General features: G+C 39.8%; 2 protein-coding genes across 2 annotated transcripts; both read right to left on the bottom strand.

The window, feature by feature from the left end:
* Nucleotides 1-4194: 4194 nt before the first annotated feature.
* Nucleotides 4195-5118, bottom strand: LOC106724320 (olfactory receptor 7A5-like). The gene has a single exon (XM_014531268.1). The coding sequence runs from the start codon at nt 5116-5118 to the stop codon at nt 4195-4197; it is 924 nt and encodes a 307-aa protein (XP_014386754.1).
* Nucleotides 5119-14843: 9725 nt separating this feature from the next.
* On the bottom strand, nt 14844-15788 carry LOC102255867 (olfactory receptor 7A5). The gene has a single exon (XM_014531267.1). The coding sequence runs from the start codon at nt 15786-15788 to the stop codon at nt 14844-14846; it is 945 nt and encodes a 314-aa protein (XP_014386753.1).
* Nucleotides 15789-16665: the final 877 nt, after the last annotated feature.

Genomic DNA, 16665 nt, shown 5'->3' on the forward strand with positions numbered 1-16665 from the left:
GAAATATAGTCAATAATATTGTAATAACTATATATGGTGTCAGATGGGTACTAGATTTATGGGGGTGAACAGTTAATAAGTGATATAATTGCTTAATAAATGGGTTGTACACCAGAAACTAATATAATATTGTACATTAACTGTAATTAAAAATAAAAATATTATTAAAAAAACAAGGGAAGTCTGAGAAATTATCATAGCAAAGAAGAGTCTAAGGAGAAATGACCTCTAAATGTAACATTGTATCCTGGACAGGAGATTTTAAATAGGGGAAGCTGGGTATGGAGTTTGGGGAAACTCTCTGGAACTTTTTTATAAATCTAAAACCATTTTAAAAATAAAGTTTATTAAAATTAAAAATATTAGTGAAATATGAACAGAGAATCTTGGAAATAATGAGCTCTGCTTGACTCTGGATTCCATTGTGTGTCTTTTGTTAGCATTGCCACTGGTGTAAGTCTCGTATTCTGTACCCATAAAATAGGGATCATGGTACCAATCTGTAGAGATATTGAAATAATTGAGTAAAATAATGAATAGAAAATGCTTGCCTGTGCCAGCTTTAATCAGTGAATTTTTGGGTTCACAGTTTCAATTGCCCAACAGATTCATTCACACCTCCTATCAAATCTAGACTGCCTTTTCCACTACCACTCTCTATGTATGGCTTTGAAATCAGCAATTCTTCGTTCCTCACGTCAGCATGGGTGATCTTCCCACAAAATGAACCTGATCATGGATATCAGTGGCTATAATCCTGCAGTCACTCCAGTGATTTCAGAATTAATATAAATGCAGTAACTAATAAAATATAAAAGGTCTCTGTTATATTGGCTGCCACATGGCCCAACTCGCATTTCACTTTTCATCCCCTGTCTTCATTATTGGTTAGATATTAGAACGATTTGTATTATCTAAGCACACTTTGCAGTGTAATTAACCTCTACATTTACTTCCCTACTGACTCTTATCCTATATTCACTGGAAGAATTCACTACAGCTTCAAAGCTCAGTACAATTATAAGCTTGTCTGTAGCCTTCATTAACGTCCCCAGAAAGAGTTGACTACCTTTTGATCACTTTCCCAGGATTGTAGTTCTATCTCAGGATATTGTCTTTGTTTATTTCCACATCTCTTCCCCTTAAACTTTATGCACCTAGAAAGAAATTACAATGTCGTATTCTGTCCTTTAACCCTAGAACACAGTCTACTGCCTGCCGTGCTGTCATCACCGAATCAGTATTTGTTGAACACCTGAAGGACACACTGTAGAATGTTTGACAGATATTCACACCAATGAGGGAGTAAGAAAAATCAGTGAAACAAGAGGAAATGCTGTTGGGGAAGGGAGGCCCCAGGACTGAGAGTTAATACCAGAGGAGACCAATTGAAGAGAAAGGATATTTTAGTGTACTCAGAATCCCCCATTGAGACGAGGGACACTAACTTGGTAGGGCTTTGTATTATTAAATGTTTATTTACTTGTTATCCCTATTGATGCCCCCAAAGTTACTACCAATAAAGGAGTCCATTATGCTCTGCCACATCCCCTGACACCGCGAAGATACTGTGGCTTAACTAGATATGATCAAGCAACAGTTTGACTTCATGGACCCAGTTTTTCCTTAGATGAAGTTGAAACTCCTGTCTGCAGGAAGGGAAGGTAGATGGAAGCACTCACGAGACCTCTGGAAGTCCTGTTGGGTTTGCTCATCACTGGATATTAGTAAACGAGACTTGAGAGAGTATAGTAGAAGCATTTACAGTGTCTGAGGCTTTAGGGGCTGAATTCCCATGAGCCTCATTAGCAAAACACTCGTTTGGCTCTCTAATCCCTGAGAGAGTTGATTCTCATGAGGCGAGAGAGGAAAGCAGAATGCAACCTTGTGCCAAATTGACTGTTGGGAGATGTGTTTGCACCTCCATGTGTATCTCTCATCCCATTGGACTCCTGCTTTCCAGGTGTCGTCCCTAGCAGGCAGGACACTCAACAATGAATGCTCATTTCATTTTGGGGGTGTGTTTCCTTCTCCAAAGAGCAAATTAGAAGACTTCCAGAAGGTAATTAGTAAAATAGACAAATAAAATGCCATAAGGAGACCAGGTGAAGAATTTAGAGTTTTTTTCCTACATAAGTTAATACTTAGTGGTCATAAAACCTGTCTTCCACTGGAAGGGAAGCTGGCATAGGCACTTGCAACATCACTTACTGCTGGTTACCTGGCAGTCTCCAGAGATTCTTCTCTCTCCTCAACCCTCATATTCAGGATATTCCCAGTGGAACTTACACAGCAACTCTCCCTCCCCTTTCAAATTCCTCTTTCTCTGTTGTATGTGCATTTCAAATGCCATCTTCTTCCCTCAGGACCTCCACCCCCAAGAAATACAAGTATCAGATTGGAAATCATTATATGTTAAGAGCATGTCAGTAAACAGAAAATCAACGTCTACAGGAGTGTGCCAAAAAAAGATGCAATCAGAAAAGCAACAGCTCTTTAGCTCTGTTAATCAATGAGTTAAGTCCTTGGAGTTGAGACATCTGGAAGGAAAAATCTTTATTTCTTTTCAGCCTAGATATGGTAAGTGGGTGGCAAGTGGCAGAGGGTGCATGCTTATATTTGGAGGGCTCTACCTGCTAGTGTAGAATTTTCACATCTGCTCATTAAACATATATTTACTCTTACTCTCTTCTCTAAGATCATTCAGCCATTCAGGGCGGATGTAGAAATAAAACTTCGCTGAATTGACATTTACACAAGTGGTAGAATGTTTGCAGAGGGGCTCCAATTCATCCAAGTCTTTGGCAATGTGACTGTGAGCTTCTCCCATCCAGAGGTGGCATCTTTTTCTCTACTGTTGAATCTGAGCTGGACTTAGGATTTTTTAGCTGTTATTGCCAATTAAATATTGTGGAAGTGACAGTGCACTTTACCAGGCCTTGGTGCATTTCTACTCCTCTCGCTCAGAAACCTGGCTCAGCCATGTGAACAAATTCAGGGGGGCCTTCCAGGGGAAAGGCCATGCAGACAGAGCTCATTTATTCCAGCCAAGCCCTCCCTAGATCAGTCACCATAGCTGAGCCCCCAATATATTAGAAAGCCCAGCCCAGCTCAGCAGAGCCATAGCTGACTACATCTGCTCATTAAACATATATTTATTCTCACTCTCTTCTCTAAGATCATATGCCATCTTAGGAGACCAGCAGAGTCAAAACACCTCCCCACTACACAAAGCTATTAGAAAATAAAGGAATAATATTAAACCACTTGCTTTTAGGATGGCTTATTAAATAGCAACAGAGAATTGATACAATAATCAAAATGAACAGAACTGAGGGAAATTATAGTAATCTGCTACTTCTTACTTTTGGCATTTGTACTGATTTTTAAGGACAGCATTATCAATCATTGTTATTCAAATGCATTTCAGATAACTGTATAAAAGCGCCTCCACTGAGGTTCCCTTCCAGGTAGTCAGGGCAGGGTGGAAGGACATGCATGTTTGTGCAGGAAAATTTGTGATGCTTACTCACACGACTGGGCGACTGGGCAGGATTTAAACTCCTGTGTGATTCATCCTTTGATCATAAGGACTGAAGATATTTCTGAGTATAAAGGAGATATGTATTGTATGATATTGAGATTGTTCACTCACTGTCTCTTTGATGGATTTGTAAAAGTTTAGAAAAGGGGAGATAGTTAACTTAGAGCACTAAAAGGAGGCACATTTCTAGGGAGTATATTGAAAGATTTTTAGCAGAAACAGGAAAAGAGTTCAGAAAAAGTGCATAAAACTCTCCAGGTAATTTTCCACCCCAGTGAATAAGAACACAGACACATAGACATCATATCCACACTTTAATAAGTACATGTGCACCGTGAAGACTCTGGTCTCAGATTTTCCTCTACAATAAAATTATGTAAATGCCCTTAGTAGCCAAATGTAGTTTTGTTCATAGGGGTAGTGGAATCCATGACTATTCTTTCAGGAAAACGATAGAAAAGTTACTTGAAATGATAGATATCATAAGAGATTATGCTAAAGTAATTCAAGTTAACTCATGAGATAACTAGAATTTCCAATATGTATGGTCAAAGATTGGCTTTATTTGTGTCAGAACATCAGGCTCTGAGGCTTTGAAGCCTGCATTCATGGGTACTTCTTCAGACTGGTACAGTTGGCCCTTGAAAAGCTTACCTGCCAAAGAATCTTTCCAGGGCCCTCTTTATGTCATTGTTCCTCAGACTGTAGATGAAGGGGTTCAGCACGGGTGTGACCACGGTGTACATCACTGAGGCTGTTGTACTTGAGTGTGCATTTTGGGTAGCAGCAGAGCTGAGATACACTCCTAGGCTTGTACCATAAAATAAGGAGACAACTGAGAGGTGAGATGCACATGTAGAAAATGCTTTATACTTCCCCTGAGCTGGTGGGATTCCACATATGGAGGCAATGATCTTAGAGTAAGAGTAAAGGATCCCAGCAAGGGGACCACCAGCTAGTAGCACAGATAAAAAATATATCATAATGTTGTTAAGAAAGATGTCAGAACAGGCAAGTTGGAGCACCTGATTGAGTTCACAGAAAAAGTGGGAGATTTCTAAGTCTGAGCAGAAGGACAGACGCAACACCATTAAGCTATGTAGCAAGGAAACCATGGCACTCATAATCCAGGACACCAGAACCAGCAATCCACAGAGCCGGGAATTCATGATGACCATGTAGTGCAGGGGGTGGCAGATGGCCACAAACCGGTCATAGGCCATCACGGTCAGGATAAAGTTGTCCAACACTGCAAAGATTGTATAAAAATACAGCTGGGTGATGCAGCCTTCATAGGTGATGACTTTGCTTTGTGTCTGGATGTTCACCAGCATCTTTGGGATGGTGGTGGAGGTGAAACAGATGTCTACCAAGGACAGGTTGGAGAGGAAGAAGTACATGGGTGTGTGGAGGTGGGAGTCTGAGCTGACGGCCAGGATGATGAGCAAGTTTCCAAACATAGTGACCAGGTACATGGAGAGGAAAAGCCCAAATATGAGGGGCTGTAGCTCTACTGACTGTGAAAGTCCCAGAAGAAGAAATTCTGAAATTTGCGTACCATTGCCTGCTTCCATGTGTCGAAGGTGACTACCAGGAAATAGAAAAAAATGAATAACTAATTTTCACATTAGCAAGCATTAGTAACTGAGAATAAATGGCACATATTGACTTCAAAGAGGAAGGGAGAGGGAGAGAGATAGAGACATCAATGATGAGAGAGAATCATTGATTGGCTGTGTCCTGCATGTCTCCTACTGGAGATCGAGTCCACTATCTGGGCATGTGCCCTTGACTGGAATCGAACCTGGGACACTTCAGTCTGCAGGCCGATGATCTATCCACTTAACCAAACCAGCTACGGCGGCACATTTATATTTTAAAATCAGAAAAATAATTTTCATATTTGGTGTATGATCTGGTTCCCATTAAGTCAACTCTGTTGCCAATTCTCATTAGAATTTCCTTTCTTTTTTTTAATCACCAAGTAGTTCTTCAAATATAATGTATATTGCTGTTTTATTGAGGATATATTTCATTCATTTGAGGAATATATAGTGTGTCCCAAAAAGTGCATACCCACACTTAGAATAATTATAAAGGCAGTATTTATTAGAGTGTATTTTATTTTCAAAATTCAGCTATCAGCTTGTACAGTGTGTATGCATTATTTGGGGACACCCTGTATGTCGACTATCGACCATTTCCAGGCATTGTTCACAGTATGGGATGCTGAAAGATAATAGTCTCTGCAAACTAATAACGGAGAAAGAATATAATAAAATAAAACAAATATAACATATCAAATGATAAATCACATTAAATGGAGAGAGTTGATAGAGGGTGTTCTTTTTTTAATAGAGTTTATCCCAGACTGGCCAACAGGTGACACTTAAACAGACACCTCAAACAAGACTAAGTGGGAGACTGAGGGGAAGTGTTTGCCAGGCAGAAGAACAGCCAGTGCAAAGGCTCTGAGGAAGATGGTTGTTTTAGAAAGTCAAAGCTCAAAAGGAGCCAATGTGTCCAGTGGAATGAGCAAGGCAGGGCAGGGTAAGAGATGGTGTCAGAGAATATTAAGAAACAAGGTAGCCTGCATGTTGCTGTTGAAACTTCAAGTCATAGAGGGTGCCTTGTGCACACTATGGAAATCTTGCACTTTATTAATCTGGTTGCAAAAGCATCCAGTGAATTGAAAAGGATCTCCTCCTTGTCACCTTCTCTTTATATTAGAGTCACATTGGAATATATGAGTTCAGGCACCTCTGCTCTGAGGACTGCTCTCAATTTACAAGGCACGTACATAGACACACCAAACACAGCACACCATGGCCTCTTCATCTGTGTTATTTCCATGTCCTTCCCATCCTCTCCAGCTCTATGTAGACTATGAATATATGCCATCAGGCTGTCCCGATCAAGTATCTTTTCCAAAAAGAATTTAGAAATAGTACCTAGATATTCCTACCGTAAGACTCCCACGGACAAATAAGCTTGGGGTTCCATATTGGTATGTCCATTTTCTGCCCTGTATTCAAAGAAACATAAACAATAGGTTAAGTAAACATAGAGGGAGAGACAGCAATAAAATGGACATGAGGAAGAAAAGAGATTAAATTCTGAGGGTCCCCGAGAGATGATGAGGAATCTTTGGATTCTGGAAGCTTTCCAACCCTAGTTACACCCCCTTGAAGCCAAGCAAAAATAATAAATGAGAAAAAATAAATTTCTCTAAAAGACAGAGGAAGTTATAAATATATGGTATGAAATACCTTACAGATTGACTACCCCAAGTGAAAAATTACCAAAAAATAAATCAATACTCACAAAAAGAAATGTACAAAAACAACACAGGTTGAATATTTTTAACATTAAGCAGTGAAAAGCTGATTTTTCCTGTGCCCCTTCTATATTTAGTTGACCAGTGGTTTTTATGTAGTTGATGGCAGATGAGACAAGCCCCCTTTTTCACTTTTCTGATGTGGAATATTTTTTTCTTTGACTTTGGGTTTTATTCTCATTTTTGACAAATATTGAGCACAGTCTAATTCTGGTTCATCCAATGGACAAAGGCCTCCCAGGACGTGATCACTAAATCCCGCACATGCCCTGAGAAGTCATCCTTCTACACTGAGTAACTTTCTTCATATAATTTTAGCCTGATCACATTGTCATGCAAACATTTTTTCATTGTACTCTGACTTCACTGTCACAGTGCCAGATCCAAACAAGCAGGGCTTCACCTGTTTTGTTCACCTTTGTATTTTCACAAATGTGTGTGAATATATGCACACTTATATAGGAAATAAAAGGAATGTATGTCTCCTGAACTACTGTTGCAAGGTAATATTTGAAAGAAATATATTGGATAAGGATCTTTCTCATCAATATGGACATGTAGTGGAATAGACCCCATGATAAAAATAAAGAAGAACTGCCCTCACTTTACTGGACATCCCTCCATACCTAGCACTCTATTTTCCTACTTCCGTTTAATTGCAAAACTCATTAAATATGTTCTACTTTTACTTGAAATACTTTATGCCTCCATTGCCACCTCTAATTGGGCTTCCATCAGTTAATTGTCAACAATTATGCATGTGTTGCTGAGTTCAAGGTTCACTTCTTTTTAGCATCATAAATTAATCATTAATTAGTTGATTAGACAATCAAACAACCATAGGTTGATGGCTGTCAAGACACCCCAGGTACATGTGCTTGGCTTTGACTCTCTCTAACCCTTTCCCGTAGTACCTACCGGACTTTTGGACTCACCTGATTGGGAACTCTGAGGGGAAGGTCACCATGGGAAAGCCCAAACTCCTGGATGGCTGATGATGGAGACTGAAGCTCTCTGCCCAGACAGGACAGCAGGAAGGAGGCAAGCACAGGTCTCCTAGACAAACTTAGGATTCCAAAAGCAACAACAGGTTCCATCCAGCCCAAGGTCACACATGCTGAGAGACTGGAGATGAAGAGATATTTACAGCTCCCTATGTCTGCTCATTAGGTGCATTTCTGTTGTGTTACTCCAACTCCTAATCACCTGATTTCCCTGTGGGTCTGGACAGAAGGGAATATTTTCCTGGAGATTCTGTGTTCCCAAAAGACCAGCTTTGAAGTCAAATTTACTAGTTCTTCCTCATAAAATCCATTGGCTTCCAGAAGATTAACCTCCCAGCACCTTATCCCAACTCTGATTTAAGATATTTCTAGTCTGGATTAGAAAACTCTAATCTCCAAATACTGGCTTTGTGGTAAGGACACAGGCCCTGATATTTACATAAATTCTATTTTTCTTTTTAATAAGGGGGAGAACCAACTTCCTTTGCTACAAACTTTGAGTGTTATACAAGGGGCTTCATGACACATTAGCCAAAACAATTTGGCATTTCAACCTTATATCACAAGTTAAGAGCTGTCATTTAGTCCCTCACTATGAAATATTTGTTAATTACAAGAAATATATTTAGATTTTTTTTGCATTCTAATCTATATATGGAATAGGAAAGTAAATACATTCTTCCCTATAGCCTCCAGAACAAACCTAGCCCTGCAAACATCTTGATTTAAGCTTAATGAGACCCATTTCCTGTTTCTGACCTCAGGAATTGTAAGAGCATAAGTCTGTTTGTTTTAAATCACTCAGATGGTAATTTTACATTTGCATTAAAAAGTGAATACAGACATTTCTCCAATGAAATTTTATTCAGGACTGAGATCAAGTGTCTCAATTCATTCATTTAGCCTCCCCTGTGTAAAAGCATTTTGAGGTGTAAGCCTCCTTAAGTAGAAGAAATTTATAATCAATTTGGAGATATTCAGCTTCTTTAGCTGGTAGAGAATTTCTTATTGTATAAATGAAAATGTGCTTCAGAGTTTGATGCTTTTGAGGCATTAACATAGGAAAAGTAATTCATTTAAGTTCATGTCTAAATTTCTACATCTTTTCATTTTATATTAATTCAAACATTCTTAATTTTCATTTCTATCCTCTTCAACTTTTTAAAAGTTTCCTTTCAACATAAAATGAGATTATAAATAATTCTGTGTTTGTGTACATGTATATATGTGTTTACTTGAAATTAAAATGTAGGTGAATAAACACACACAACTCTATCTTTGAACATTTCATTTGGGCTCAACCTATTATGTCCTCATATCTCATTTATTCCTTGTAACACTCATCTGAAATTATGTTTACTGTCCCACATTATTATCAGAAATAAAGAAATTGAGCCTCAGGTATATTAAATGTTTCACAATTACATTAAGAAGCCATTAAAGTTTATTGCGTACTTTCTTGACTCATACACAAATGGAAACATGAGGTATAGTCTATAGGTTTTGTATGGCTTTTATACACCGAGTTGTACATTTAATCATGTTTAGCTTATATTATGTAACTATACTTTAATGAATTACTTAGAATGAAAAAAGCCTAGGATCTAGAGCTCAAGTAGCTGATTCACACTTAGAAATGGTAGGAGGTATTTCTTCTACCTGGGAAGAAAGCAAAGTGTCATGGATATAGGAACAGTAGAAATAAAATAAGGCAATTCACATTTAAAATGGAAGGTAAAACTAGATATAGAAATAGGGTAAACTGATGATATACTGCTTCAAGGGAGACGAGCACAGTGGCCACACACAACATCATGAATGAGCTTCAGAAACACACGTAGGGACTCACAGCTGACTATAGACTCATAAGGAGTTAGGCAGAGCTCAGAAAAGCTCCCCACCGTACAATCTCACTTGGTAATAAAGGCAGATAGGCCTTGTTTTGGAAGGTGCAGGATTGAAGCACCCCAATCTGTCTAAGTTAACTCTTTACCACACAGGACTAAATAGGGAATCAGGAATGTATATTTAAGGAGTTCGTGTTAAAGCTAAAGCTGGAAGGAAGTGGGTGCTTACCTTATCCGGCCTTCAGATGAGATTGTAGCCTCACCATCACCTGGATAGCAGCCTGTGAAAGACCCTGAAGGAGGAGCCATGCAGATGTCTGGGTTGAGAGAGTTCCAGGCAGAGGGAACAGTGGGTGCAAAGGCCCTGAGGTGGGACTGAGCTTCCATGGAGAGAAGAAAGGCCAAGACAGGATGAAGGAAGGAGGTGAGATCAGAAGGGCCATTTGGAACAAGGTTAGATGCCTTATGGACAGGATGACACCCATGTGGGGCCTGAACAACTGAGCTGTTGTTGGTACCATACACTACGAAGGGGGAAATCAGAGGACAGACTCCAGGACAGCCCTCATGATCCCTGCCTCCTGGTATTCGTGTGTAATGCCCTCCTCTTGAGTATGGGCAAGGCCTCATGACTCACTTCTAATAGGAGAGTAAGACTAAGGTGGTGAGATGTCACTTTCAAGATTTGCTTAAAGAAGATTGAGATTTCCATCTAGCTCCCATGGCATGCACGCTCTGTGTGTGTGTGTGTGTGTGTGTGTGTGTGTGTGTGTGTGTGTGTCTCCTCCCCATTCCTCTCTCTATCTCTTGTTCTGGTGAAACCAGCTGCCACATTGCCAGCTGCCCTGTGGAGAGACCCATGTGGTGAGGAGCTGAGAGCTGCCTACTGAACAGCCAGCGAGGAACTGCGTCCTGCCAACAACACCTGAGTGGACTTGGGAATGACCCTTCCCTCATCAAGCCCTCAGCTGACATGGTGGCCCATTAGAGACTCTGAAGCGAAGAATCCAGAGAAGGCATAGCTAATTCCTGACCCACAAAATCTCTGAGATCATAACTATTTGCTGTTATTTTAGGCCCTTACGTTGGGGCAATTTGTTGCACAGCAGTAAATCGCTAACAACAGATTTGGCCAGAAATTCAAAGGTGAATCAGGAGTTAAAGTGTTTGCCAGGTTGAAATGAAATTGTAATAGACATCTGCCTTGGGCTGGCTTCCCCTCACTACAGAGCCTCAGATAAGGGTTGAGTGCAGGTATGTGTTTAGAAGTGGATCTTAGAAAACAGGAGTAGAGAAGAAGGGATGTGAGATAGGCAACAAATAGTGAGAGTTTAAATGAGCAATTTCTGCAGTGGGCACCTGGGGTTCAGTCCCTCCAGGAACCTCTAAGAGTGTGTTAGACACACACCCTTGAGGAGTGAGGGAGCTGGGGTATTGATTCACCAAAAATGATGGAGGGTCATTCCCAGGGATGCAAACTCCTTTTCAGTTCTGACCTGGAGCCACATGGGCCATAGAAAGCCCCAGGCAGAATGTCACGGGTGTTCACCAGAGCAGGGACTACAGGGAGACGAATGAGGCACAAAGATTGATTGTTCCTTTGGCCTCAATTCTACAATGTCTAGCACACTGTTGTGACAGATCCTGTCTTAATTTAAATTTTTTTTTATTTCAATCATCAAGCATGTTTTATATTAATTTTGATTTTTTGAAACACTGAATTTGAATAATGGTTATCTTTTGACTATTGAGTTTTTGACACTTCCTTAAATTTTGCTTCTGAGACAACAGCCTCACTTCTCATCCTAGTCCCAATCCTGGAGTTCACAAATAAGGGCATCAGCACACATGAAGAGGACTTGGGTGTCAGCTGCCATATCTGAGTCAGGGTGAGCTCAGTTCTGCTCTAGGAACAAGCAAACCCCAAATCTCAGGGGTTTAAAACATTAGAGATTTTCCTTCTCACCTGCCTACTGTCTGTGCACACAGGAAAAGAAAATAGTATGTGTCCTCTCTTAGCCTCCTGCCCTGTATTTTTCTTAACGTGCTGAAATAATATAACATAAAAGTTACCATCTTAACCATTATTTAAGTGGACAGTTCAGTGGTATTAAGTACATTCACATGCAACCATCACCACCATTCAGCTCTAGACTTTCTCATCTTCATACATTGGAACTCAGTTCCCATTAAACACTCATTTCTCTTCCTCCTCCCCCAGCCTGAGGTACCTATCATTCTACTTCCTGTCTCTGAGTTTGACTCCTCTAGGGACCTCATAAAAGTGGAGTCATACAGGATTTGTCTTTTTATTTTTAATATGTTTTTTAAATTGATTTCAGAGAGGAAGGGAGAGGGAGAGAGAGATAGAAACATCAATGATGAGAGAAAATCATTGGTTGGCTACCTCCTGCATGCCCCCAACTGGAGGATTGAGCCCACAACCCAGGCACGTGCCCCTACCCAGATTCAAATTGTTCCCTCTGGTTCCTAGGTCAAAGCTCAACCACTGAGCCATGCTGGCCAGGCCCGGTATTTGTCTTTTTATGACTGTTTTATTTCACTCAGCATAATGTCCTTAAGGGTCATCCATGTTGTAGCAGGTGTCAAAATTTCCTTCCTTTTTTGAAAATTTTAAGTGGTAAAAAACACATAAAAAAATTTACCATTGTAACCATTTTTAAGTGTGCAGTTCAGTAGTGTTAAGTACATTTACACTGTTGTGCAACCAACCTCTAAATCTTTTTTCATCATCTTGCAAAACTGAAACTCTACACCCAGTAAACACTAACTCCCCATCACCCCTCCTTCCATGCCTGACAACCACCATTCTATATTTTGTTCCTATTAATTTGACTACCTCAGATATAGCTTATAAGTGAATTCATGCAGTCTTTATCTTTTTTTGACTGGCTTCTTCCACTCAGCATAATGTCAGCAACTCTATTCTTACAAATACTTATTTTTTCTGTTGTATGTGCATTTCAAATACCACCTCCTTCCATCAGGAGCCCCACCCCCAAGAAATACAAGTATCCGATTAGAAGTCATTATAATATGTTAAGAGTAGGTCAATAAAAAGAGAAGTAATGTCTACATGAGGATGCCAATAAAGATTGTGTCAGGAAATCAACAGCTCTCTAGCTCAATTAGTCGGTGAGTTAAGTCCTTGGAATCAAGGTATGTGGAAGGAAAAAGTTTTACTTTTTCAGCCTAGAAATGGTAAGTGAGAGGCAAGTGGCAGAGGGACGATGTTCATATTTGGAGGGGCCTGACCCACTAGAGTAGAACATCCACATCTGCTCATTAAACATATTTTTACTTTCACTTTCTTCTCTAAGATCATTCAGCTGTTGAGGGAAAATGTTGAAATAAAACTTTACTGGATTGAAATTTACACACATGGTAGAATGTTTTCAGATGTGGCCCCAATTCTTTGTCTGTTTCCAAATCTTTGGCAATGTGACTGTGAACTCCTCCATGCCAGAGGTGTAGCTTTTTGCTCCATCTTTGAATCTGGACTGGACTTAGGATTTTTTATTTGTTTTGACCGTTAAAATATGGTGGAAGTGACAATGTGCTTTACCAGGCCTTGGTACATTTCCATGCTCTCACTTGGATCCCTGGCTGAGCCATATGAACAAATCCAGGTGGGCCTTCCAGAGAAGGAAAGGACATGCGGACAGAGCTCATTTATTCCAGCCAAGCCCTCCCTAGATCAGTCACCATAGCTGAGCCCCTAATACGTTAGAAAGCCCAGCTATGGGACACTCCTGCTGACCCATAGCTGACCCATAGCTGACTGCAGACCAGGAGGAGACCAACAGAGATCAGAATACCTCCCCACTATACAAACCCATTAGAAAATAAAGGAATTATATTAAACTATTTGCTTTTAGGATGGCTTATTATAGAGCAATAACAAATTGATCCTATAATCAAAGTCAACAGAACTGAGGGAAATTATAGTAATCTGCTACTTCTTACTTTTGGCATTTGTACTGAATTTAAGGACAGCACTCACAATCACTCTGTTATTCAAATGCATTTCAGATAACTGTATAGAAGTGCCTCCACTGAGGCTCCCTTCCAGGTAGTCAGGGCAGGGTGGAAGGACATGCACGTTTGTGCAGGAAAATTTGTGATGCTTACTCACATGACTGGGCAGGATTTCAACTCCTGTGTGATTCATCCTTTGATTATAAAGATTGAAGATATTTCTGAGTATAAAGGAGATATATACTGTATGATATTGAGATTGTTCACTCACTGTCTCTTTGGTGGATTTGAAAAAGATTAGAAAAGGGGATATATTTAACCTGGAGCACTAGAAGGAGGCACATTTATAGAGAGCACATTGAAAGATTTTCATCAGAAACAGGAAAATAGTTCAGAAAAAGCACATAAAACTCTTCTGGTAATTTTCACCCTAATGAATAAGGACTACTACACATAGACATCATAGCCATATTTTAATGAGTAGTTGCATGCCCTGAAAAAAAATTTTGAGTAACAATAAGTTATATGTTTATTTTTGCTTCATCATATTTAAAGACATCTCAGACTCTAACCATATGAGATCAGTCTATTTATTAAAATTTATATTTCCATGTAGATGCTTGGAAACATATGTTAGATTGTCAATTTTTGCCAGTGGCTATGATAAACATGGGGATACACAGCATATTAAAGACTATAAAACCAAGAGACTAGCTATGAAACATACTAGTATGTTAAAGTCTACATTATCAACAACAGCAGTAAAGGTAGCATTATAGAAAATAATGAGGAACATATAAGTGAAAACTGTAGTCTCAGATTTTTCTGTACAATAAAATTATGTAAATGCCCTTAGTATCCAAGTGCAGTTTTGTCCATAGGAATAGCATAATTCATGACTATTCTTTGAGGAAAACAATAGAAAAATTACTTGGAATGATATATGTCATAAGAGAATAAATTATTGTAAAGTAATTCAAGTTAACTCATGAGATAACTAGAATTTCCAATTACATATGGTCCAAAGATTGGCTTTATTTGTGTCAGAACTTTAGACTCTGAGGCTTTGAACCCTGCATTCATGGGCACTTCTTCAGACTAGTATAGTTAGCTTACCTTCCAAATAACCTTTCTAGGGCCCTCTTTATGTCATTGTTCCTGAGACTGTAGATGAAGGGGTTCAGCATAGGGGTTACCACAGTGTATATCACCGAGGCTGTTGCACTTGAATGTGAGTTTTGGGTAGCAGCAGAGCTGAGATACACTCCTAGGCTTGTTCCATAAAATAAGGAGACAACGGAGAGGTGAGATGCACATGTAGAAAATGCTTTATATTTCCCCTGAGCTGATGGGATTGCCCATATGGAGGAAAGTATCCTAGAGTATGAGTAAAGGATCCCAGCAAGGGGACCACCACCCAGCAGCACAGTTAGACAATTTATCATAAGGCTGTTAAGAAAGGTGTCAGAACAGGCAATGTGGACCACCTGATTGAGTTCACAGAAAAAGTGGGGGATTTCCAAGTCTGAGCAGAAGGTCAGCCTCAACACCATTAAGCTATGTAGCAAGGAATGTAGGGCACTCATACTGGAGGACACCAGAACCAAGAGTCGACATAGCTGGGGGTTCATGATGACCATGTAGTGTAGGGGGTGGCAGATGGCCACAAACCGGTCGTAGGCCATTACTGTCAGGATAAAATTGTCCAACACTGCAAAGAATGTATAAAAATACATCTGGGTGATGCAGCCTTCATAGGTGATGACTTTGCTCTGTGTCTGGATGTTCACCAGCATCTTTGGGACGGTGGTGGAGGTGAAACAGATGTCTACCCAGGACAGGTTGGAGAGGAAGAAGTACATGGGCGTATGGAGGTTGGAGTCTGAGCTGACAGCCAGGATGATGAGCAGGTTTCCCAACACAGTGACCAGGTACATGGAGAGGAAAAGCCCAAATATGAGGGGCTGCAGTTCTGGCTTCTCTGAAATTCCCAGAAGAAGAAATTCTGAAATTTGTGTAAGATTCACAGGTTCCACCAGGAAAGATGAGAATAACATGACTAATTTTCACACAAAGTTGTATTACTCACATATTTGAAATGCTACAATTAATATTTTATAGTGAAGACATTAATTTTAATATTTTGTGTATGGATATGGTCCCCTGTATGGGATATCCAGTGCCACCCCTGATATAGATTGTTTGTCTCAATCCCCTATTTCTCTGAGGGCTTCATGTATTCTATAGTTTGAATGAGAATTTTTTTCATGTTTCTCAGGAATGTAAATTGAGTGCTGATCATGTTTTAGGCACTGTCCAGGCTGTGAGAATAGGGTGCTGAAAAACGTCTCTATAATCCAATGAGGAAGGATGAATGTAGAAACAAATAATAAAATAATAAATTATTTCAGATGGTGGCCACTCATAAGAAGAAAAGGAAAGTATGTGTAAAGGAGAAAGTGAATAGGAAGTTCTATTTTTCATGAGATTGTAGGTAGATCTGCAAGCAAGGTGTCATTTGAACAGAGATCTCAAAAAGGTGAGCAGGGAAAATTTTGAGATGTCCTAAGTTAAATAGCACTGGGGCCAGAGAGTGAGAGAAAAAGATAAGAGTAGTCAACCAGCTAAAAGCTGTGAATCCACTTACTAAAGACTGCTCTCATTCCTGAATGTATGTTGGAACTTGAATCAATATCTGTAGTGATCACTAGAGACCCCTGCATACTCCATGTGCATGAATTTTCAGGACTCTTGCCTGTAACCAATCAAAATGGTAATGTAAATACTTGTGTGTCTATCCCAGACCTGCCCCAGTTTACTTTCTCCTAGCACAGTGGACACGTCTTCTGTACCTCGCTCTGCTGCTGGTGGTTTCAACTCCATGCTCCAGGACCTGGCCCTCTCCTGGCTGGCATTTGGCTCAATAAATAATGT

This window comes from Myotis brandtii, unplaced genomic scaffold (assembly GCF_000412655.1).
Source record: "Myotis brandtii unplaced genomic scaffold, ASM41265v1 scaffold799, whole genome shotgun sequence".
NCBI classification, from domain to species: Eukaryota; Metazoa; Chordata; class Mammalia; order Chiroptera; family Vespertilionidae; genus Myotis; species Myotis brandtii.